The sequence below is a fragment of the Hoplias malabaricus genome, chromosome 10 (genome assembly GCF_029633855.1).
Source record: "Hoplias malabaricus isolate fHopMal1 chromosome 10, fHopMal1.hap1, whole genome shotgun sequence".
Taxonomy (NCBI): domain Eukaryota; kingdom Metazoa; phylum Chordata; class Actinopteri; order Characiformes; family Erythrinidae; genus Hoplias; species Hoplias malabaricus.
The window spans coordinates 41,073,213-41,098,470 of NC_089809.1; the positions used below are offsets into that span (position 1 = coordinate 41,073,213).

Consider the following 25,258-nt stretch of genomic DNA (forward strand, 5'->3'; position numbering starts at 1 on the left):
TTATAAAGACATTTCTCAGAGCAAGCCTGCAACAAATTTACCGTCTCCCGATCATAACACTGTGAAAGATTCAGGATCTTGGGAGAAGTCTCAGTTTGTGTCGGACAAGGTCGGACATCACTACTGAATGAGCCCGACCTTCCAGCCCCCAGACGGCTCTGCAGGAGAAACCCTCATCACGCTGTGGTAAATACAGTGGAACCTCTACTAACGAACTTTCCAAGATACAAACCGGGCATTTGAATATGTTTTCCTCCACCAACGAACCATGACTCTAGAAACGAACCCGAGCCTTCGCCGAGCCGGTGGCTGGAAATGGCCACTGACCCCAATAGGCGAGTCTCCCAGCGCCCAGACTGGAGTGAGCTTTTAAGATTAGCACATTGTAGCTTTAGCAATTTAGCATTAGTGTAAATAGCAGACAGCGAAATTCGTGCTAAGTTAAGCCGTATCTACGCTTCGTGTCCCCACATTCACCGCCTACTCTCCGTTATTCCACCCACCCCCCCACCTCCCGTCATACAGCCAGTGCCTGTGTTACTCCTCCAGCCAGTCGTCACGTCTTCAAGGTAGCGATGTGTAACCACTTAAAACTTTATTTCTTTTTTATTACTGTTACCACTGTATTTCTCTTTTATTTTTAGTAATGCTACATGTATTTCTTACTAATCTGAGAGTGTTGTAAACATATATCAGTGCAAAAAGGGTGACGGGGCAGGGGCTGGAACGCATTAATTGCTTTTCCATTATTTTAAATGGGGAAAATTGACTTGAGAAACAAACTTTTCCACTTACGAACCGGGTCACGGAACGGATCATGTTCGTAGGTAGAGGTTCCACTGTATATACATGCAGTATGGTGCCGTCTTTTACAGGAAGTCATGAAGAGCAGAATCAGATGACAGTTCTCAAGTGAGAACTCCACTCACAAAACTGTAGCGCTGAATCTCCTCAGTTCCCAAATACTTAAAGAGTGTCAGTAAAGAAAAGGTGATGGACCTCAGCGGGAAACTCACTTCCGTCACCAGTTTTTGTGGAGTGAGTTGCAGGTGTCAGATTCTAAATGTGTTTATATTTACAGAGTACAGTCCAGTTGTTCAGAGACAACTTCGGAAATCTGTTCTTTGGGCTTTTGTTTTTAATAAAACATCGGGAGAATTAAAACAGCACAGTCCTGATTTAGAAAAAATCTTCGCTTTTCTGGAAACAGAGCTTGCGTTAACATAATTTACAGTTTAAACCTTTTTTTAAAGGAGCTTCGATGTAAGACATCCCTACCTTCTCTGCGTCCTGCTCGAAGAGCCGCAGCTGGAAGCACTGGTCCAGTTTGAGTTTGCGCATGTGCCAGGCTTGGTGCAGGTGCTGGCGGGCGGCGTGTAGTTTGTCCAGCAGTGCTGAGACCTTGGGGGCTAGTCCCTGTACGTCCCCGCGTCCTCTGTCTCCGCTCTTGATGCGCTGCAGTAGGCGCTGGCCCTCAGTGTCTAGCTCCTCCACTGGAGCTTTGGTGACCCGCTTCTTCAGGGAGGCGTGCTCCTCTATACTCCTCCGTGCCCCGTCCAGATCCGAGGGCAGCTCCCTCTGAGAAACAATGCCCTGCAGCTCCTCCAGACGCCCCAGCACTCGAGCCGCGTTACTCGTGAACTCCTCAAAGGCCAAACGCACCTCAATCCACTCCTCGTGATTATACTCCAGGCTGCCATCGAAGTCGGTCGTCAGCTGTGAGGGGTCCACCATTTTGGACAGGCCATCCAGGGACACCATGATGGTCTACGAGAAAGACAAGAGAGAATTTAGTTCGCTATTAACTTTGAGACCTTCCCTGACCAACTGTCCAGACGTCACCACAATTACTCTTTGTAATTCTATCAAACCTGGGCTTATGTAATAGGTATTGTTATTTAGTGCTCTCCTCCGAGCATGTTGAGCTGTCCCAATACCAATGTATCAGTCCTATCACTGGGAGATTGGTTCTAATTTTTGATTGTCTAAGATCAGGAGTCCTAGAGAACACCAACAGGCCTCGCTTTCTGAGAGGGTGTGATGGCCCTTCCTCTCCTCCTCTTTCTGCTCACTGTGCTAGCTACTGCAGGACATCAACAGATGTGACAGATATGAGCAGTTTGCATTCTCCTCCGGGACGTTAAGCTGTCCAGTGGGGGGTGGGGGGTGATGGTGTTGGATCCTTCTGGTCTTTTCACCAAAGCATGGCCCAGAAGTCTTGCTCTCTTCTGAAAAAGGGGTAGACTATGTAAACCACAAACACGACAGCAGAGTTTAAAGATCTAAAGTGACAATCCTGACACAGAAATACTACGATTGGGCGATGCATCGACTGCATCATGAATATTTTTCCATCACAGCAGCACCTTGACGTTTTCCCTCAGACACAGCTCTCTGTTCATTTATAAATGTGCGATGGTACAGCAGCCTCTGCGTCCCAACACTTTCTCCTGTCGTCATCCGCTGCTCAGTGGGAGGCTTCTCTGGTCCAGGAACAGCGTTTTTAGAAACAGCTCAATCCGGGCCTGGGTGCAGCGGGAATGTGCGTCTTTGTCAGATCATTCCCATCTGATGCCTTACCGAGCCAAAGAACATTCCAGAGGTTTCCACACAGGTCATGTTTTCAGAGACAACAGTTGAACACACGTGTAATAACTATGTGTGGGAGTGGCCTCAAACAGAGCTCTCAATCCACAGTTGCACAACAGCACTGTCTGTCTGTGTGAACCCAGCATCGTCTTCATACGTGCACTATTAGACCCAGTCCTTTTCCTGATCTTTAACCCCTAACCTCCTTTCTGACTCTTGGAGCTGAGTTAAAAGATGTAGTTTCTAAAACCTTCCCCTTGTTGATGTGTAGATATTGGAGATATTTCAGACCCATGCTTTAAAGGAATACTACGTAATATTTTTACCTTGGAATTGCAGCTTCTAAATCATTCCACTGAGCTGGAACAGGGAGAATAGAGCCTCTGTATCGGCTACCACATGCTCAGCACTGCCAGAAACTGCGCTATGGAACCTTTGGAGGAGGGTCGGAAACCACCTTTCCCATTGTCTGTGTATGCTTTGATTTCTTAATGGAAAACGTTGGAAATACTAACATATGAACTTGACTTTTAACTCCATCAAACACGCCCCTATTTTCTCCCCCCACCCACTTTTTACTATTGTTATTGTTATCATTGAAAAAAACTATAAAAATTAAAGAGACCAAAAAAATACAAATAAAAAACTATATGGGACGACTCTTCAAGACTCTGATACGTCATCAGAACACAAATAAAAAACAGCAGCACTTCATTCCCAGGCGACTAGCTGCGTTCTGTAGCAGCTCTGCACCAGTCTGCAGTGATATCAGAGGAGCTGCTGGACTTTAGTTATCATCATTCGTGTTCAGAAGAGCTCCACAATTTATCTCCCACATTTACACAGTATCTACACAGTAAAGTGTGGAGTGTGATTGGGTGTGTGTCACTATCCACATGTGTGAGTGAGTGGGTGACTGTGTGAGTGTGTGATGCCCAGTGATGGGCTGGTGCCCTATGAATCCGAGTGGGCTCTGGACCCACTACGACCCTGAACAAGATGACACAGTTACAGACAATGAATGAACGAATGAAAGCATTGTAGACAAAGTACCAAAAGCATCTATAACTATGTCCAGGCTCTCATTGTTTTCCCAGCGTGTTTGATGTGGTAATAAAAGCTTAATCGAGTCTATAACAGAAATTAGAGCTCTGTAAAAGTTAGTTTATAAATGAAAAAGGTCTGTCGCCGGACCCTTCACCTGAGCGCACTGCAAGACTCTGCGGCTCTGTTCCTCTCACGTCTTTATATAAATAGGTCAGCACTAATTTTAACAGCTCTAGTTTCTCACCAGCGCTGAGAATGTTCCAGAAAGCCACCATCTGTGCCTCTCTCTCTCTCTCTCGGAAACACAGTCCAGCCCAAGAACTGGACTTCCAAAAATAAGCCGAGTATTTGGGTTTGAGTTTGAACATGTCTTTACTGCTGTAACTAGGTCTGAGCATCGCACTCTGACATCGACACCAATAACTTGAGTTCAGGTCGATTCCAGGTGCAATGTGCAGATGTTTAGATGAAGTAAGGGCTGCGATAACACTGAATTGATTCTGGAGGTGAACCTCAACACAAACGTCGTCATCAGAACTGACCTTCCCCCGCCGCTGCGGCAATATTCACTTCCATTCGATTTTATAAATGTGTATTTATTTTCAAAAAGCCAAACCTGGCTTGTAAAGTGAAAAACAATATACGTAATTAATATTAAGGACTGGCGCCCCCTCCAGGGTGTATTCCCGTCTTGCGACAAGTGATTCCAGGTAGGCTCTGGACCCACCGTGGACCCTGAACTGGATAAGGGTGACTTTGGAATAATTAATATTCATTCATTCATTCATTTTGCGTAATTGTTTCATCGATATCAGAGCAGCAGTGAGTCTGGAGTCCATTGGCAATCACTGGGTGCAAAGCAAAAACACACACTGGACACCAGTCCGTCACACACTCACTCACACACTCATCCAATCACTCATACACACACCTCTGGAATTACCAATTCAATCCTGGGGAAAATGGGGGCCAGGGAGTGAAGGAACAGTGCTTTCTCATCCCTCAACATCCACAGCTCAGAACCTGACCAACACCTCTTACAGCCCCTAGTACAAGGCGGCAGAAATGGCTTCCTACTGTGTGTGTGTGTGTGTGTGTGTGTGTGTGTGTGTGTTTAAATGTACAGACCCCTTAGCAGGATCAGTAAAGTGTCTTTAACTCTTCTCCTGACTGTGACAGTAAAGTTCTTTCCATTTCTGTCTAAAACTGTACAGTTCCACTAAGGGTTAATCTTGTTCAGTGCTGACCCCTTACCTCAAACTCGAATTTGGAGCTGCCGAAGTTGGTCCTCTGCTTCTGCCAGAAGTTGTCGGGTTTGATGATGAGCGCGACGTGGATGCAGGACGGGAACGACTCCTGGAGGATCTTCAGCAGGGGCTTGATGGAGTCCCACTTGGAGCCGCGCATGTCCACGATGACGGTGAAGCCATGCCTGCTGACCTCCTCACTGCCCACAAACACAACAACAACGGCAGCGAGCATCAGTTACCTCCCAGCGTCAGAGTCAGAGCCTCAGAAAAGCCCCAAACCACTACAAGCAGCAAACTACTGAAGTGTCTAAGAATAACACTTACTTACTGTTTCAGCACTGGGAACAAATCCTATCTGAAAACCACAGAAACCGTAAGAACACAGACGGAGAAATGATCTTAAGCGTTAAGTGTCCTGAGTTAGAAACAGCCACCAAAGGAGAGAGAGAGAGAGAAGTGGGGGGAGAGCTCTAACATCCACAGCTGCACTTCCTGTCTGCTCTGACTCCAACAGAGGAGTGAAAACAGCACATCTGAATCACACACACCTCCCTCGACGACAGAGAGAGAGAGAGAGAGAATGAAAAGAGAATGACAGGGTTATTTAAAGCATGAAGGGAAGGAAAGAAGTGAGGAAGGAAGGATGTTTGTGAAAGCAAGAAAGTGAGAGAGACAGACCTACAGAGAACATATGGAGATATTGAGAGATATAAGAAAATAAAAGTTATTTAAAACTCCCACAAGCCCCACAGCAGCGTTCTCCCCGCGTCTACACAGCCCTGTTCAGAACGCCTGCCTTTAAACGAATAAACCGATCACTGTTCACCCCGTCCAGCGCTGTGATTGGACAGACGCAGACGAGGGGGCATCAGAAGTGTACGGGTGTGTGTGTGTGGGGGTGGGGGTGGGGGTGTGTGTGTGGGGGGGGGGGGGGGTGGGGTCTTGTTTCACAGTGTATGGGTTGGTGGGCTCCAGGTCCAAATTAAGATTTTTTTTATAATATGTCCCCTATAGAGTATAAAGGGTAAAATATGAAGTGAGGAAGAAAGAAAGAGGTGTTGTGTCAGAACAAGAAAGATCACTGTATGCCTTAGGATTTATGATGAGTGGAAGACAATGACAGAAAGAAGGAAAAGGAGAGAGAAAGAGAGAGAGAGAGGCAGGATACCATGTTCTCTCTGATATCCAGGAGGCTCTGGAGTGTGTGTGTGTGTGGCAGTGGGTTCTGGAGTGTGTGTGTGTGGGGGGGGGGGGGGGGGGTGTGGCAGTGGGCTCTGGAGAGTGTGTGTGTGTGTGTGTGTGGGTGTGGGTGTGGGTGGGTGTGAGCGGTGGGAGGGTGTGTGGCAATGGGCTCTGGAGTGTGTGTGTGCGCGGTGGGAGGGTGTGTGGCAGTGGGCTCTGGAGAGTGTGTGTGTGTGTGTGTGTGTGTGTGAAGGTGTGTGGCAGTGGGCTCTGGAGTGTGTGTGTGGGGTTGGAGGGTGTGAGGCAGTGGGCTCTGGAGTGTGTGTGTGGGGGTGGGAGGGTATGTGGCAGTGGGCTCTGGAGAGTGTGTGTGTGTAGGGTGGGAGGGTGTGTGGCAGGGGAGGGTATGTGGCAGTGGGCTCTGTAGAGTGTGTGTGTGTGGGGTGGGAGGGTGTGTGAGGCAGTAGCGATACTAGCATTACTCTGTTCCTCACAGGGGTTTTTATCCCACTCAGGACAACACACACCTCAGAGACTGGACCCCTGGTGCTTTACACACCCCGAGATAAACACTCCACTCTTATTCATCAGTGAGAAAACAGGACTAGAGCTGCCATCATTTCCAGCCTCCTCATTTGCATATGTACACAGTGTGATTTTCAGCAGGAGCTGCTTCACGGACTTATTATTTCAGCTGTTCTATGAGCAGCAGATACACTCTGACTCTGATCTGGGAACAGTGCAGCGGTCCCAGGGTCCGCATCGTGGTGGATCACAGCGCTCGGAAAAGGCCCTGGGGCAGACGCTAACCCACATAAAGTCCAGTGGCTGCTGCTGCGCTGCGTTCCCTCGTCTCAGGCTCACGCTCGGCTCCACCACCCCCTCTGAGATCACACACACACACACTGAGACCGACTAAACTGCCCTGACACTGCCCTCACACGGTGCCTCCTCTGAAACCAAGGGTGTTCATCAGGGAGTGTGTCTCCACAGGCTTTACTCCGGACACTGGAACACTGCTGTGAGGATCTGATGGCACTCAGCTGCGAGAGCTTCAATGACTTTAGGTTCTGACGCTGTAAGATTCGTCACTCACTGACTTTAGTAAAGATCTGATTTTAAACAAATAAATGGAACCCAAAATAAATGGAATCCACAATAAATTTATTAAAATAATTAAATTAGTGTTGCGCAGCAGGTAGGTGTCACACAGCTCCAGGGACTTAGAGGTTGTGAGATCAATTCCCGCTCCGGGTGACTGTCTGTGAGGAGTGTGGTGTGTTCTCTCTGTGTCTGCGTGGGTTTCCTCCGGGTGACTGTCTGTGAGGAGTGTGGTGTGTTCTCCCTGTGTCTGTGTGGGTTTCCTCCGGGTGACTGTGAGGAGTGTGGTGTGTTCTCCGTGTCTGAGTGGGTTCACCCGGAGCGGGAATCGAACCCACAACCTCCAGGTCCCTGAAGCTGTGTGACTGCGACACACTACCTGCTGCGCCACTGTGCCGCCCTTAATAATAATAATAATAATAATAATAATAATAAATTTAACAGCCTGCAACAGCCTGACCTTATCCCATCACCCTGCCCCCAATACACACAGATACACACACACACACAAACACACACACACTACCTGGGGATGCCTGCGAGGTACGCGATGAGACGACGGAGGTCCTCCTGTCGTATTCTGTCGTGGTTGCTGCGGGCAGGGAAGGTGAGGACCGGACCACCGCGTCTATCCCTGCCCCCTGTTGAACACACCACACACACACACACACCTTAAACATGGACCACAGTCTTGTGATTACTGAATTTATGCTGAGTGTCAAATACTGGAAAAAAAACAACTATAAATAAAACATAGAATATGCTTATATGAGTTGGCCCTATAACCAAGAGGCCACCAGTTCAAGAGATCCGCCCCTCGTCACGGCCCCAGTCCACTCAGGTGTGCAGCTCCTTGCAGACCCACACAGCTCTGCTTTCAGATGAGTCCCATCTCCCGGTGAGGAAACAAGCTCAGGAAAACAACAGGAACAGGAAAGTTGGACCTTGGGGTTCAGAGCTGAGCCCGGATCCACGCGGATAGAGGTGGAGCTGAGGACACGACTCCTCCCACTCAGTCTGGTTCCCTGGATACCTGTCAGTGTCGTCCTAATAGGAAGCACCTGGTGGTCACTGATGAGGAGTGGAGGACGAGGAAGAGGAGAGTGGGGTGGGAGGTGGCTTGACACAGTCCGTCAGCACGACGGGTCTCAGAGTGTGGTCAATATCATGGTGTGTGAGACTGTGGGCTCCAGGACATTAGTCTCCACCCTACAGCCCCTGATTCAGGCCCCGATTCAGGCCCCAACTCAGGCCCAGTCTCAGGCTCCGACTCAGGCTCCGACTCAGGCCCAGACTCAGCCTAGTATCAGCCCCGACTCAGGCCCAGACTCAAGCCCCGTCTCAGCCCCCATCTCAGCCTAGTATCAGCCCCGACTCAGGCCCAGACTCAGGTCCCGTCTCAGCCCCGGACCCAGCGCCAGCTCAGCCCTGGACTCAGCCCCCTACTCAGGCAATGTCTCGGCCCTTGTCTCAGCCCCAACTCAGACCTCAACAAAAATTGACTAATAAGTATCAGCTGATTAAAACTGCCCTCAGTCACTTGACTGTGACCTCACCTTTAAACTTACTTCTATTTGATCATAGGTTCACGGTGTCGCGGTCTACACAAGAGTTAGAACTTCTGCCTGTGACCATACCTCATTAACCTTCATGACCTTCTCTACAGCTCCACGGCAGAGAGAAACGAGGGAATACAGAAAGGAGTGTGTTCTCTCTGCTTTAGCCGAGCTAAGCCCCTCACACACAAGGCCCTCCAACACAGATTAAACATACTTAACCAATGTGGGTCAGGCAGTTAAACAGCAGCTACACTTCTCTACTGCTCTCTCTCTCTCTCTCTCTCTCTCTCTCTCTCTCTCTCACACACACACGTATTTGCAATATCGAAGGGCTATTTAAAAACCTGTGTTGTTTGTTAAGAAACCAATGTAGGACATTCTATAAACAGTGGTTTGTTTGTTTGTGTTTGTTTGTTTGTTTGTTTATTCAGGGACCTTCCCCACTGTTGGAGCTGCTGGATCTAATTACTATCCATTGCTCTGGGGCTTCTGCATTTACACATGAAGCTCTGCAGCCCCGACTAAAGAAAAGAAAACATACACTCCCTCAGATTTCTATTCACTGGGGGACACATCGGGGACATGAGAGAGAGCATCATCTTCATCACCTCGTAGATCATCATCTTCTGCATCTTCCTGATCATCGTTTTCATCACCTTCTAGATCAGCATCTTAATCACCTTGTAGATCATCATCTTCATCACCTTCAGCATATTCTATATCCTCGTCTTCATCACCTTTTAGATCATCATCTTCATCACCTTCTTGATCAGCATCTTCTAGATCAGCATCTTCATCACCTTCAGCATCATCTATATAATTGTCTTCATCACCTTGTAAATCATCATCTTCATCACCTTCTAGATCAGCATCTTCATCATCTTCATCACCTTCTAGATCAGCATCTTCTGCATCTTCTAGATCAGCATCTTCATCGCCTTCAGAATCTTCTAGATCATCAGCTTGAGCATCTTCTATGTCAGCATCATCTTCACTTTCTAGATCAGCATCTTCATCACCTTCAGCATCATCTATATCATCATCTTCATCACCTTGTAAATCATTATCTTCATCACCTTCTAGATAAGCATCTTCATCATCTTCTAGATCATCATCTTCATCACCTTCTAGATCAGCATCTTCATCACCTTCTAAATCATCAGCTTGAGCATCTTCTATGTCAGCATCATCTTCACTTTCTAGATCAGCATCTTCATCACCCTCAGCATCTCCTATATCATCGTCTTCATCACCTTGTAGATCATCATCTTAATCACTTTCTAGATCAGCATCTTCTAGATCAGCATCTTCATCACCTTCAGCATCATCTATATCATCGTCTTCATCACCTTGTAAATCATCATCTTCATCACCTTCTAGATCAGCATCTTCTGCATCTTCTAGATCAGCATCTTCATCGCCTTCAGCATCTTCTAGATCATCAGCTTGAGCATCTTCTACGTCAGCATCTTCATCATTTTCTAGATCAGCATATTTATCATCTTCTAAGTTATCATCTTCATCACTTTCTAGATCAGCATCTTCATCATCTTCTAGATCATCATATTCATCACCTTCTAAATTATCTTCATCACTTTGTAAATCATCTTCATCACCTTCTAGATCAGCATCTTCAACATCTTATAGATTATCCCCTTCATCACATTCTAGATCATCATTTACACCATATTCTAGATCGACACCTTCTAGATTAACATCATCTTTATCACCTTCAAAATCTTCACCTGAAGCTAGAGGAGGATACTAACCCTAGCAGTGAAATTAAAGAGGTCTGTCAGGTCTGTAACAGCACGGTAGCTGCTGCTGGAAAATGAGTGTCTGCGTGCAGCTGTCGTGTCTGTGAGCTGTTATTTCCCTGAGCGTGTGATTACTGTAACTCTTCAGTACCACACATCGCAGATGGATTTGAAGTCTTCTCTGAAACCAGAGCAACCGGAGGATTCGTTTCATTACGGATAAAACGAGATGCTCTGGAGAAGCTGTGCATGAGTCTAAGCTGCACCATGCCCAATGCCAAGCACCCAGCAGTGGGGTATAAAAGAACATGTGTTGTATGCAGTGATGAGCTGGAGTAGTGTGATTCATTTTTGGGACATGGTTCGAGAGCTGAGAGTGGACACGGGTTTGAGGGTGGGAGCTCACCTGATAGAAAGGCCACCTTCTCTTTCAGAATGGGCAACACCTCGATGGCCTTCATCTCTTCATTTCGGTTGAACCCTACAAAAGAACAGAGGAAGACAGGCCACTGTTAGACCACAATACACACAGCTGGGCAAAAAGACCCCCACGTCATGGAGAGAGACACCCAATCTGGCCTTTTCAGCAGCACTCCTCCTGAAATCATTTACTCCACCACACGCCCCTTATCAAAACTGACACCACTTATGATGTTTAATATCTTTAATATTCTGAGGCAGATGGGGGCTGACTGCCTGTGAGGAGTGTGGTGTGTTCTCCCTTTGTCTGCATGGGTTTCCTCCGGGTGACTGTCTGTGAGGAGTGTGGTGTGTTCTCCGTGTCTGTGTGGGTTTCCTCCGGGTGACTGTCTGTGAGGAGTGTGGTGTGTTCTCCCTGTGTCTGTGTGGTTTTCCTCCGGGTGACTGTCTGTGAGGAGTGTGGTGTGTTCTCCCTGTGTCTGTGTGGGTTTCCTCCGGGTGACTGTCTGTGAGGAGTGTGGTGTGTTCTCCCTGTGTCTGCGTGGGTTTCCTCCGGGTGACTGTCTGTGAGGAGTGTGGTGTGTTCTCCCTGTGTCTGCGTGGGTTTCCTCCGGGTGACTTTCCTCCCACAGTCCAAAAACACTTGTTGGTAAGTGAATTGGTGACTCAAAAGTGTCCGTAGGTGTGATTGTGTGAGTGAACCTGTGAAAGACTGGCGCCCCCTCCAGGGTGTATACCCGCCTTGCACCCAGTGATTCCAGATAGACTCTGGACCCACCGCAACGCTGAACTGGATAAGAGCTTACAGATAATGAATGAATGAATTAATGGGTCAGAGGGATCTGCATCCAGTGCCTGAGACGAACTGAAAAAACATCCATGACCCACACACCCCAACTGCCCAACATTTAGTCACAAACCTGCTTCGAAAACTTAGGGATCTCTATAACAGTTTACTGCTGATTTTTTCCTAGAAGGTCAGATATTTTCAGCCCTTTTCCACCCTCCACCTGCTCCAACCAGACATGCCCTATCCCCCACTGCTCCCCCCCAACAGCTCTGCCCTGATTCTTATAGCCCTTGTCTATACACAATGTGTGTGTGTGTGTGTGTGTGTGTGCGTGTGTGTGTGTAAGACACATCAGCTAACACAAGGCCAATCTCCAAAGACAAGCAATAAACTCATTATCTCTTAATTCAGTTCCAATGCCGGGGGTAAATAATATCACCATATCAAAACAAGTTCCTCCGTCTCTGTTCAGTAGTTTATAGGAGATTATACGTTGTTACAGCTGCAGATAAATATCTCACACTCCTCCAAACAACCAGCTGTGCATAACGACTCCAGCTGTGCAAAATGATCCAAGGCCCAACATTAACTTATTACACAATTTGCATGAAAAAGATATGCTCAAATAAATGAAATGCAAATCGTCCCTTCATGTACATCTCTAGGTGGTTGTGACCCAGACAGGGACTGAGATAAAGCTGCATTAGACATAGTCTCTGGTAAAAACACAGTGTACACTTATAAACACATTGTTATACACAACTATAGATATCTTGTAGTTTGTGGTCACGCTCATTGGGCTTTACCCAAATACAGAACCAGTATCGATACCAGGCCCAAATCAACAGAACTCCCTTTGTTACGGAGTAGGTGGGTCAGTCGCTGGGTCAGTGGTTCCGTCACTCACTCACAGCTACAAATTACACCAGGACCCCCATTCCTCACATACTCACTCACATTTATGCACTGCTCCACAAGGGGGTGCTACTGTGCACTGCATCAGTGAAAAAGTGCCATTGTTTCAAGGTTGTGTCACTTTTCCATACAGTATAACTACTTATTCCTCATCAGGGTCACGGTGGGTCACGTGGCGCTCAGAGGAATAAAAATATTTTTAATGAGTTATTTTCAATTTTTAACTTTTTAAAGCTTATTAATTCGTAAAATTTATCAAATGGAAATTAAGCATTTTTACAGCCCTCTTTAATTCTCAAAAATCTCCATCTGTTTTCGTCAGCCAAAAAACTAAAACCCATGTGTCGTAGCTTATTCTGCCACAGACGTGGGGGGTTTAAATCTGCAATGCCAAACCCACAACCTCTGCACTAACACTGAAACCTGCAGTGCTCAGTACAAAAGACATGCCCCTCCAGGCACAAGCCCTATTTTAAAAAGCCATGCATAAACACAAATGGGCAAAACAACAAATAAACAGATAAATAACCACCCTCTCAGGCCTGTGCAGCTCCCCCACACGCTGACCTTAAAGGAGGCTCCAGCGATGTGGCTAACCTCTGTGTGTGGTGTATTATTGATGTTACAGTGGGCTCTAGAAACCTGGGGAGGGGGGGGGGGGGTCATGTTCTCAAAGCAGGAAGCCCTGGCCTCTCTCTCGCTCCACTATTGATTCCATTAGCTCAGAGAGAGTCAGCAGTGGTCAGGCTCAGCTGCACATTACAGCACATTACGTCATTGGGCTAAACTGCCCAGTGCTGCCTGGCCTCGGGGAAATGATCAGTTACTGCAGAGAGCTCCGGCAAAAGGGCAGGCTGCATGTGGAGCTGTAGTACAAGACCCTCCAGCAGTGTGTGTGTGTGTGTGGGAGGGGGTGGGGTGAAGGATAGAGATATTGACCTCATCTCAGGGCTCCTACTACCTCATCTATATTCAGTGGATATATATTTGACATATGGCTTACTGCCTGTGTCCTATTGTCTCCGGTCTCGGTCAAAACGCCTCGGGCCTGTCACGGTGCTGACCAGTCCGCGGTGGGGGGGGGGGGCAGGGATACACAGGGCCGCTCCGAGCTTCTGTATAAGCATTAGCCCTATCTTCAAGAGGCTGCACGTGTTGGCTTAAACAGTTCTTAAGTCCCCCAGCAATGGGCGTGGAGCTGTGGAGCCGTGGTTCTGCATCCTCCGGAGAGATGGAGCTCCATCCACTATGTTTGGGATGTGTTTCAGAAATAATCTGAATAATCTGATCCACAACGAATCGTTAACACCAGCTGCTCTTGTGGCTAATGGCCATCAAAATCTCACATCCAACGCTCCACCATCAGCTCCCAAGCCTTCCCAGGAGAGTAGAGGCTGTCACTGCTCACAACACCAGAAGCAAAAGCAGGCAACGGTTCATTTAATCTTTTTTTTTTTTTACTGTAAAGCTGCAATATTGCTTCTCTAAACAATCACATTTGAACCTTGAATGTCAGCTACAATGGCCCTGGGGTGTCACGGCTGAAATCCACGACAAGCAACCCTGTCTCTGTAGAGAACACATTCACTGCAAACGGAGCTCAGTTACGTAAAACCCCAGTCACGGACCACCGACAGCAACATCAACAGATGACCATCTGACCTTTGTCCTGCTAGAAACAGCATGCAGAAGTTGGAGACGACATGGGACTCACATACACGCTACACACATCATCTGTACAGTGATTAAAGCACTGCTCTTGACCTGACCCTGCGTCATGACGTACGCTATGGATCATCTGCATCTAAAAGCCATAAAGAGCTAAGATCAAAAGAATCTGAGTTATAACTCCAGCTTTACTTTAGAGGCATAAATCTACATTATCAGAATGGCTTAGTGCCATGATGAGTGAGATATTTACAGCAGAGGATTCTCAGTCTTCTCTTTTTAGAAGCGTTAACTTTCTGGCAACCAGAACTCACTTGACTAGGCTGTGCACCCTGGCAGCTCGTCCTCCTGCCTCCAAATCCCTGCACAATAATAACCAGGAAGACAGAAATAAATACACCCAGAGGAAAGACACATATTCTAAACAAGATCTGCTCTTAATCTCATTTACTTCTCCCTGATGTGATTACGCTCTATTTGAAATTAGGGCGAGTGACTCTTTGGAGAACACTGGGGAGAATCTGGAGTCAGCAGTGCTATGCTAAAAGTCAACAAAAGGAGGCTGATTCCCAGCATTACACTAACATAAACTACATTTGAAAGTGGGGAGTCAACAGTGCTACGCTAACAGTTAACAAAAGGAGGTGGTCTCTCAGCATTACGCTAACATAAACTACATTTGAAAGTGGGGAGTCAACAGTGCTACGCTAACCGTTTACAAAAGGAGGTGGTCTCTCAGCATTACGCTAATATAACGAACTACACTTGAAAGTGGGGAGTCAACACTGCTACGCTGACAGTTAACAAAAGGAGGTGGTCTCTCAGCATTACGCTAACATAAACTACATTTGAAAGTGGGGAGTCAACACTGCTACGCTAACAGTTAACAAAAGGAGGTGGTCTCTCAGCATTACGCTAATATAACGAACTACATTTGAAAGTGGGGAGTCAACACTGCTACGCTAACAGTTAACAAAAGGAGGCGGTCTCTCAGCATTACGCTAACATAAACTACATTTGAAAGTGGGGAGTCAACAGTGCTACGCTAACAGTTAACAAAAGTAGGCGGTCTCTCAGCATTACGCTAATATAACAAACTACACGTGAAAACGGGGAGTCAACACTGCTATGCTAACAGTTAACAAAACAAGGCTCTCTCCTGGTGATACGCTAATATAACGAACTACACTTGAAAATGGGGAGTCAACACTGCTACGCTAACAGTTAACAAAAGGTGGCGGTCTCTCAGCATTACGCTAACATAACAAACTACACGTGAATATGGGGAGTCAACACTGCTACGCTGACAGTTAACAAAGGAAGGCTCTCTCCCGGTGATACGCTAATAAAACAAACTACACATAAAAGTGGGGAGTCAACACTGCTACGCTGACAGTTAACAAAAGGAGGCAGTCTCTCAGCATTACGGTAACATAACGAACTACACTTAAAAGTGGGGAGTCAACACTGCTACGCTGACAGTTAACAAAAGGAGGCGGTCTCTCAGCATTGCGCTATCATAACAAACTACACTTGAAAGTGGGGAGTCAACACTGCTACGCTAACAGTTAACAAAAGGAGGCGGTCTCTCAGCATTACACTAACATAACAAACTACACGTGAATATGGGGAGTCAACACTGCTATGCTAACAGTTAACAAAACAAGGCTCTCTCCTGGTGATACGCTAATATAACGAACTACACTTGAAAATGGGGAGTCAACACTGCTACGCTAACAGTTAACAAAAGGAGGCAGTCTCTGAGCATTACGCTAATATAACAAACTACATTTGAATGTGGGGAGTCAACACTGCTACGCTGACAGTTAACAAAAGGAGGCGGTCTCTCAGCATTACGCTAACATAACGAACTACACTTGAAAGTGGGGAGTCAACACTGCTACGCTGACAGTTAACAAAAGGAGGCGGTCTCTCAGCATTACGCTAACATAACGAACTACACTTGAAAGTGGGGAGTCAACACTGCTACGCTGACAGTTAACAAAAGGAGGCGGTCTCTCAGCATTACGCTAACATAACGAACTACACTTGAAAGTGAGGAGTCAACACTGCTACGCTAACAGTTAACAAAAGGTGGCGGTCTCTCAGCATTACGCTAACATAACAAACTACACGTGAATATGGGGAGTCAACACTGCTACGCTGACAGTTAACAAAGGAAGGCTCTCTCCCGGTGATACGCTAATAAAACAAACTACACATAAAAGTGGGGAGTCAACACTGCTACACTAACAGTTAACAAAACGAGGCAGTCTCTCAGGATTACGGTAACATAACGAACTACATTTGAATGTATGGAATCAACACTGCTACGCTAACAGTTAACAAAAGGAGGTGGTCTCTCAAGATTACGCTAACATAACAAGCTACACGTGAATATGGGGAGTCAACACTGCTACACAAAAGGAGGCTGGTATTCACTGAAAGCAGGGCTGTTATAACCAAGAAGAAATATAAACCACTCAACATGGAATCTGTTCACAGAACAAGTCCGGCCCTTGAACACAAATGCCAATCAGCTTTCTGAAATGCTGCGAGCTGAGGGGGGCGATGAGATTGTGGCGCTTGTGCGGAAAGTCCCCCTGGAGGAGATCTGCGCAACAGCAAAAACACACTGAAAAATCAGATACTTTATCAATTACTGAGACAAACACAGCAAACTGTTCTCAAGGATTATTCACGGTAATTTGAGCCTTGCTTTTGAGTATTTTGGCCACTCTCTCTGTTCACAGACTTAGGAGTTTGGTCTTGTGTGACCAGTAACTGCACGGAGGGGTTGCCCAGATGGCCACCGCCTGGACACACTGCCTTTGCAGAGTTTAGCAAAATTGAACTAAAACATTCCTCTGATCCATTACAATAATAACACACTGCTGTGTAGGTGCTGAGCACTAGGAAGGTGCTCCATGGCCACTGGGTGATGTGAGGTGTTAAAAACAGAGCAGAAACATGGTCATACACATATAAAAACCACAAGACACTTCCCTCTGGGTTGTATATTGTATAAAGTTGTCTAAAGGAAAGAAAACAACATGAAATATGAAATCTGTCCAGAGGCTCTCAATGTCAACGTCCAGACAGTCCTCTCTGAATGACAGTCTCAGCACATCCAACACCCTCAGCCCATCTCACTGTGCTCAAATACCCTTAAGGCAAGCTCAGACAGGACCAGGAAACAGCAGGTTTCTTCATGGACCCCTTGTGTATTTCACCTCAACAGAACGTCCAGACCACAGAGCTGTTCAAAGAGCAGACTTCACTGGCTTTATGGCTGTTTATAACGTTTTCAGAATAAATAAAATGCACAGAGTTCTCCAATACATACACATTTCCACCCTTACTCTCAGTTTTTCCAAAGTAACCTACAGAGAGACGTCGAGGTGTGGGCTCTCAGACAGGACACACCAGCAACTTCTTTGTTGCATTTGCAGATTTTCTTTGTTTTTGTCAATTTCCTATTCCTCAGTAAGGAAAAGGAGGTTGGGAATACGTGACAACTACACCTCCTTTCAGACCCATGATATTAACCTGACTTGATAGACACACCCAAGTCTCTTTGGATCAGAAGCCAGAGAGGAGGTTTAAGTGTTGTTTATCTGATGGTGGCAATTCTGGAGGTCCCAGTTAGGAATATCAAGGACATCATCTTAGATACGTTCACCTTACACTTCACTGACTGTATGGATTGTGAATGAACTAAGCGCAGGGTGGTCTCTGATTTTTGCTCGGTCCTGTATCTTTGGTGGTGAATTAGGATCGTTCAGGTTGACTGTGCTCATACGAAGGAGGTGAAGAGTGTGATGGCAACTGTCGGTGTGACTGTCTGATCACTGCTTTGATGTTTATTGAAGTTCAGTTCATGGGGGGACTGCTGTGATCAGAAGAATTATTGGTTCAAGCCCCTGGACCACAATGTATCTCCGAACTGACCCCAGTCCTCCCATCTACCCTGAAATAATAATAATTATGAATAGTCATAATCCAACTTCCACTGAAGAAATACTTTGCTGGAACGTGGCTCTTTCTGGGAGCCACTGTGTTTTTTCACCAGCTCAAGCCTGAAGCAACAATCGAAGGAAAACTGGTGCTCAGCGGCAGAAGTCCAATCTCACAGAGTGTCGGGAACATCACGCTGCACTCCCGAGAACAACACTCAGCTCTCTCTCAGTCCCAGAGCGGCCAGAAACACTTTAACACCCTTCGCCGTGAGACACTGGGCATCTGCACATTCTCTCTCCCACACCAGCAGCCCAGGCCTGGTCAGCGAACCTCACGTCACCGAGGATTAGAGCTGGGTTTATTTCAGCGTATACACTCCTCGTTGTTTTGCACTGCTCCCGCTTCAACAGCTTCTCATGTTTATGCAATTGTTGGATACATATATTGTACTGTAAATTTCCCCCCGCACTGAGGTGGCCACTCCTGTGACAGTGGAAGTAGATTAAACTCAGGGTCTGCTGGACACTGAAGGTGTCCTCTGGCGAGAGGAAACAAACTGGACGAGTAGGGAGGCCTTGCCCTTACAAACAATACAGGACATTAATCTGTAATAAGCTTTAATTATTATTATTATTATTATCGTTATACTTATATAGCGCCTTTCTAGACACCCAAGGACGCTTTACAATCTACACTGCTCAGAACGCTCAATTCACACACACTGGCGAGAAGCGGCAGCCAAACGCGCACAGCGTACTCTCAACCAGAAACGACCGTCCACCTGGAGGACTGCATCGGGCACAAGGATTTCACCCAGGACAGAGCGCCAATCCATTAATGCAATGATTGCAGCACTCAAGATTATCACTGGCCTCAGCTCGACTGTTTCTGTGTGTGGTAAACAATGTCAGGCTCTGACCGATCAGCTACGCTACATTTCAGAAACGGCAAGAGACCTTTCTTTAGTTAGTCCACTAAACTGGACAATAACCACACGGTAACAGGCAGAATATCAATGCGTAACCGGTGGCAGTGAGTCATGATGCTGGGGGGGGGGGTTGGGGTGTGTGTGTGTGTGGAGGGGGGGGGGGGCTGTGCTGTGAGGCTTGGCGCTGCAGGCAGGAAACGTGGTGGTGTCTGGATCTGGGTACTGCTCGCTCTCCTACCCAGCCCCTCACTCTAATCACGCTGGGATGGAAACTTTGACTGTGTGTGTGTGTGTGTTTGCACGTGTGTGTATTGGCCAGTGCTAAGCTACATGTCCTTTTTTTGTCTCAGGTGTAAATATAGCACAGCCTGAGAGGTAACGCTGAGCCGTGTCCTCAGTTTGGGATAAAGCCTCAGTCATATCGCTGAGCTCATGGCCCCACTGCTCATCCTAGTTGGCCCGGGTCGATCCAGTCGGAGCAATGGGGACTGGGTGATGTGACTGGAAACAGCTGGACCTAGGTCAGTTAAAAATAATAACACAAAGCATTGTCCACAAGACAAATCTAAACCCATTGGAGACAGGATTCGGGAGCTGAATTAAAGTAATGAGGAATCAGAGAGCGAGACGTGAAGAAGCCCCAAAATGTCCCATTGTTTTGAACGTCTAATAACTTGCAAACCTACAGTGACAGCACTGTGCAAATTATTATACAACCTATACACCTGCAAAACACCAGACTCAACTGAGTCTGTCCAATCACAGGCTTGGACCCATGTGAGTCTGTCCAATCACAGTGGTGGACCTGTCTGAGTCTGTCCAATCACAGCACTGGACCTGATCAAGTCTGTCCAATCATAGCACAGGACCTGTCCGAGTCTGTCCAATCATAGCACTGGACCTGACAGAGTCTGTCCAATCACAGCACTGGACCTGTCTGAGTCTGTCCAATCATAGCACTGGACCTGACAGAGTCTGTCCAATCACAGCACTGGACCTGTCTGAGTCTGTCCAATCATAGCACTGGACCTGTCTGAGTCTGTCCAATCATAGCACTGGACCTGACAGAGTCTGTCCAATCACAGCACTGGACCTGTCCGAGTCTGTCCAATCACAGCACTGGACCTGTCCGAGTCTGTCCAATCACAACTATGGACCTGACCGAGTCTGTCCAATCACAGCACTGGACCTGACCGAGTCTGTCCAATCACAGCACTGGACCTGACTGAGTCTGTCCAATCACAGCACTGGACCTGTCCGAGTCTGTCCAATCACAGTGCTGGAACTGTCCGAGTCTGTCCAATCACAGCACTGGACCTGACCGAGTCTGTCCAATCACAGCACTGGACCTGACCGAGTCTGTCTAATCACAGCACTGGACCTGTCTGAGTCTGTCCAATCACAGCACTGGACCTGTCTGAGTCTGTCCAATCACAGCGCTGGAGTGAGCTCAGTCCAGTGTGTTTCTCTCACACATCAGCGCCTCTGAACACAGCCAGCGTACAGCATGAGTTACGGCTCCCCAGCTTAGTCCCTCTGTTTCTCGCCTCTGTCACCCCCCCACCCCCACCCCGGCCCCTCCACTGGCAGCCTTCACCGCCCCATTCCCATACCGCTCTTTTATGGCTCTGTTCACAAGCCCTGATTGCTTGTTGTTACACAGCGCAGCGAAGGCCAGGACGCAGCCTGAGAGTCTCCCTCAGGGATAGCAGGGTCACCCTCTCGTACAGTACGGGCCCACAGTCAAACACCTCCCTTCCTTTACTGCGTTTCCAGGAAAAACACCATTAAAGAGGAGCCGTTTCTATTTCAGAATACGAAGATATATTTCCAGCGTACAACACTCAGGGCTCCTGTGGACAGCTGTGCAACATAATAATATCATAAATTATGATAAATAATAATATAATAAAATTGTAATTGTGTATCTTTCGTGTATAAATGCCACTCAAAATGCTTTAAAGAAATTCTGTCATGAATAAATTATGAATAAAAACTGAATAAATACTTTGTAAAACATTTAAATCATAATTTTAAATGAAACTAAAGATGAATGTAATTTAACATGAAAAAAGACATTTCTGTCCCTCTTTTAACAGTGAGAAGACACCTCAACTCTGTGGGTCTGAAAGGAAGTGTAGGAGTCAGGAAGCTCTTAGTGTGTAAAGGGAAGAATAAAGCTGCGGTCTAAGCCTTGTCCCATCAGCGGGAGACGGAGCGTCTGAGTTAAAGTCCATTAAACTGAAGATCCCTCTGAATGAGAGTTGAACAAATTGAGGAGTGGTCTCTGAGTTTTGCACAGTAACCCTGGAAATGTGGGAATCACTGAGGGAATCTTCTTAAAATCACACTTTCATTCTGCGTAGTCTCTGAGACAAACTGTCTCTCTGAACCAGTGAGAGAGACTCATCTACATTCAGAACCAGGCCTCAGCACAGAACCAGGCCATAAACATCCACCCCAACCTGCACAGAGCCAGCAGTGTTTGTGTGATTCAAATGCATTGTGTTTTTGTGGCAAACTGAACATGCAACAACAGGCTAGGGCTGGGCAATTAATCAAAAGCTAATCGAAAATCGACTTTCAGAACTTCTAATCGACATAATCTTATCTACATCGATTAACCTTTTTTTTTCCTTTTAATTCTGTTATGTCCCCAATGCGTGTTCATGTTCTGTCCCTTTAAAACCACATTACCACACTGTAGTCAAGTGAGTCTGCTACATGGAAGCAACACGGAGGAGAACCTAAACGCTGAGGCCGACCGAGCAACACGAGCAGGTCGTACCAAAGATAAACACAGCGTATGCGGTTTGGACGTACAGTGGAATCTCTACCTACGAACTTGATCCGTTCCGTGACCAAGTTCGTAAGTAGAAAAGTTGGTTTCTCGAGTCAATTTTCCCCTTTTAAAATAATGGAAAAAGTCATCCTTTTTGCACTGATATATGTTTACAACACTCTCAAATTAGTAAAAAAAAAATACATGTAGCGTTACTAAAAATAAAAGAGAAATACAGTGGAAACAGTAATAAAAAATAAATAAAGTTGTAAGTGGTTACACATCGCTACCTTGAAGACGTGACGACTGGCTGGAGGAGTAACACAGGCATTGGCTGTATGACGGGAGGTGGGGGGGGGGGTAATAACGGAGAGTAGGCGGGTGAATGTGGGGAGACGAAGCGTAGATACGGTTTAACTTAGCACGAATTTCGATGTCTGCTATTTACGCTAATGCTAAATTGCTAAAGCTACAATTTGCTAATCTTAAAAGCTCACTCAAGTCTGGGCGCTGGGAGACTCGCCTATTGGGGTCAGTGGCCATTTCCAGCCGCCGGCTCGGAGGAGGCTCAGGTTCGTTTCTAGAGTCATGGTTCGTTGGTGGAGGAAAACATATTCAAATGCCTGGTTCGTATCTTGGAAAGTTCGTTAGTAGAGGCGTTCGTTAGTAGAGGTTCCACTGTACTGTGTTTGACTATAGTTAAGACGACACTGAACAAAAACAAGTCAAATGTAAACACTGAGAAAAACTGTTTCAGTGACAAAAGCACAATCAGAAAAAAATATCCCAGCTTTAACACCGGAGCATATTACAGCAAAAGCCTCGTCACTGAACTATGAGTCAAACACAAACACAAAATAACTGTTCATTAATCGTAATCGTGATAAAATGTACAGTTAATCGTGATATTGATTTGCGCTCACATCGCCCAGCACTACAACAGACCCAACAACAGAGCAGCTGACATGTGTCTCACAGGTGAGAATAAAAAGCTAATCCTCGATCCAGCGCTTTCACAAAAATATAAACATATCTGATACTAAATATATTTCACTAGGGTTAGTATTATAATTATCATAGTATTGTTTATTATAAAAATATAATACACAAAACACCTCACCACAAAAATGTGTATAAAAGTCCCCACAGTGGTATTCTCCCATAAATAAAGAAACTAGAGCTGAAGAATGTGGAGAAAAACATCGAACTGTCATTTCTGATCAATGATGTGATTGTGATTTAAATGAGTTTCTAAACCTGAAGATTCAAGTCTATTTTAAAACTAAGATCTGTCTTTAATTCTGAGCGAGGAATGCAGAGCGTGTCCGACTGCCTCTGATTGGTCTAACTCTGTTACAGAAGATAAAAATCCTTGTTGAACCCTGTAAAGATGCTGTTGTGTATAACACAGACTACTTTATTTTAAAATGAAATATTGATATAAAAATGAATGACCTGTAAACTCTAAATAGAGCCTCTTAAGTATTAGAAGTGTAGTATTAAAGATAACCTAAAAATGAAGTATTAATATGATAGGTCGATCTTTAACATCAAAATCCCAGTCTATAAATCGTCTAAATCAAAACTCACACATCATTTTGGATACAATATTATCCCCAAGAAAAAGCAACTGCAGCGCTTTTTCCAGATGGAGCTCATAACGAATGCAGCGCCCAATAAACTCTTCACTCGTCATTTTCACACTACTTCATTCTTTCATTCATTCATTGTCTGTAACCCTTATCCAGTTCAGGGTCGCGGTGGGTCCAGAGCCTACCTGGAATCATTGGGCGCAAGGCGGGAATACACCCTGGAGGGGCACCAGTCCTTCACAGGGCAACACACACATTCACTCACACACTCACACCTACGGACACTTTTGAGTCGCCAATCCACCTACCAACGTATGTTTTTGGACTGTGGGAGGAAACCGGAGCACCCGGAGGAAACCCACGCGGACACAGGGAGAACACACCACACTCCTCACAGACAGTCACCCGGAGGAAACCCACGCGGACACAGGGAGAACACACCACACTCCTCACAGACAGTCACCCGGAAGAAACCCACGCAGACACAGAAAGAACACACCACGCTCCTCATAGACTGTCACCCGGAGGAAACCCACAGAGACACAGAGAGAACACACCACACTCCTCACAGACAGTCACCCAGAGGAAACCCATGCAGACACAGGGAGAACACACCACACTCCTCACAGACAGTCACCCGGAGGAAACCCATGCAGACACAGGGAGAACACACCACACTCCTCACAGACAGTCACCCGGAGGAAACCCACGCAGACACAGAGAGAACACACCACACTCCTTACAGACAGTCACTACCTGCTGCGCCACCGTGCCACCCCCACTACTTCATTTTTAGGTTATATTTTCTTGAATAAAATCATAGTTTTTAATACTACACAACCATCACTACCCCTCCTTGTAAGCTTCCACCATGTACTCACCAAAACCTTATCACAAAACTACCATCAAATGATACACAGGGGACGTCTTATCTTTCCAAGAGGCGTGAAAGGCTTCAGACGTCTGGTTACCACCGTTACAATAACATGGAGAATTACACACAGAATCAGCCCACCCCTAAAGTCTCAGAACCATATCTTAATGTTGTAAATACGCAGATATTTTCAGAAACGTTTAACACATCCATCCAGTTCTTCACAAGCAGCGAACAAACACATGAACCTCCATCTTCCAACACCTTTCTCCTCTGCCACAGATCTCCAGCAGTGCCACACCATACCTGAAAGTCGGATGAGGCTCATCCCAGCCTGAGCGAACTGCCAGCTGTGGATATCCACAAACGTGCCCATGTCAAAACACTTACAACATGCCGTCACATCAGCTGCTAACACAACACTGGATCCTGGGGGGAATGGGTGGCAAAATGGGCTCTACAAGGAAGAACAGTAATGGTCAGGGGTAGTTAGGAAGGCGGTACCACCTTCCAGCTTGTAACTTGCCTACCGTAAGAAAGATTTACTAGTGTTTCTGGGACTGTGTGTGTGTGTGTGTGTGTGTGTGTGTGTGTGTGTTCTGTGAAAGAGACTTTTGGCAAGCAACATGCGGTGGTCAGGGAGTGTTGGAAGAGCTTGTGTAGCCTCCTGTTTAATCTCTCCAACAATCCCTGGATCCTTGACAGTTGACTTCTAAAGCAGTCTGGTCTTTTTAGTTTGACTCAGAATCTGGAGCCCACCAACTCACACACTGTGAAACAAGACCACACTCACAGTTTTCTGTGTGGTGCCCAAATCAGAAAACAAGGGACAATACGAGCCATT

General features: G+C 46.4%; 1 protein-coding gene across 4 annotated transcripts in view; it reads right to left on the minus strand.

Moving 5' to 3' along the window:
- triob (trio Rho guanine nucleotide exchange factor b) overlaps window positions 1-25,258 on the minus strand; it is a 170,566-nt gene that overhangs the window by 111,017 nt on the left and 34,291 nt on the right. For all 4 annotated transcript variants that reach the window (XM_066683021.1, XM_066683020.1, XM_066683022.1 and 1 more), the window contains 4 exons: window positions 10,892-10,966; window positions 7,696-7,810; window positions 4,891-5,083; window positions 1,279-1,767 (listed from right to left, as the gene is read on the minus strand). In XM_066683021.1, the coding sequence (XP_066539118.1) occupies window positions 1,279-1,767; window positions 4,891-5,083; window positions 7,696-7,810; window positions 10,892-10,966 (872 nt within the window). The remainder of the gene's footprint in view (window positions 1-1,278; window positions 1,768-4,890; window positions 5,084-7,695; window positions 7,811-10,891; window positions 10,967-25,258) is intronic.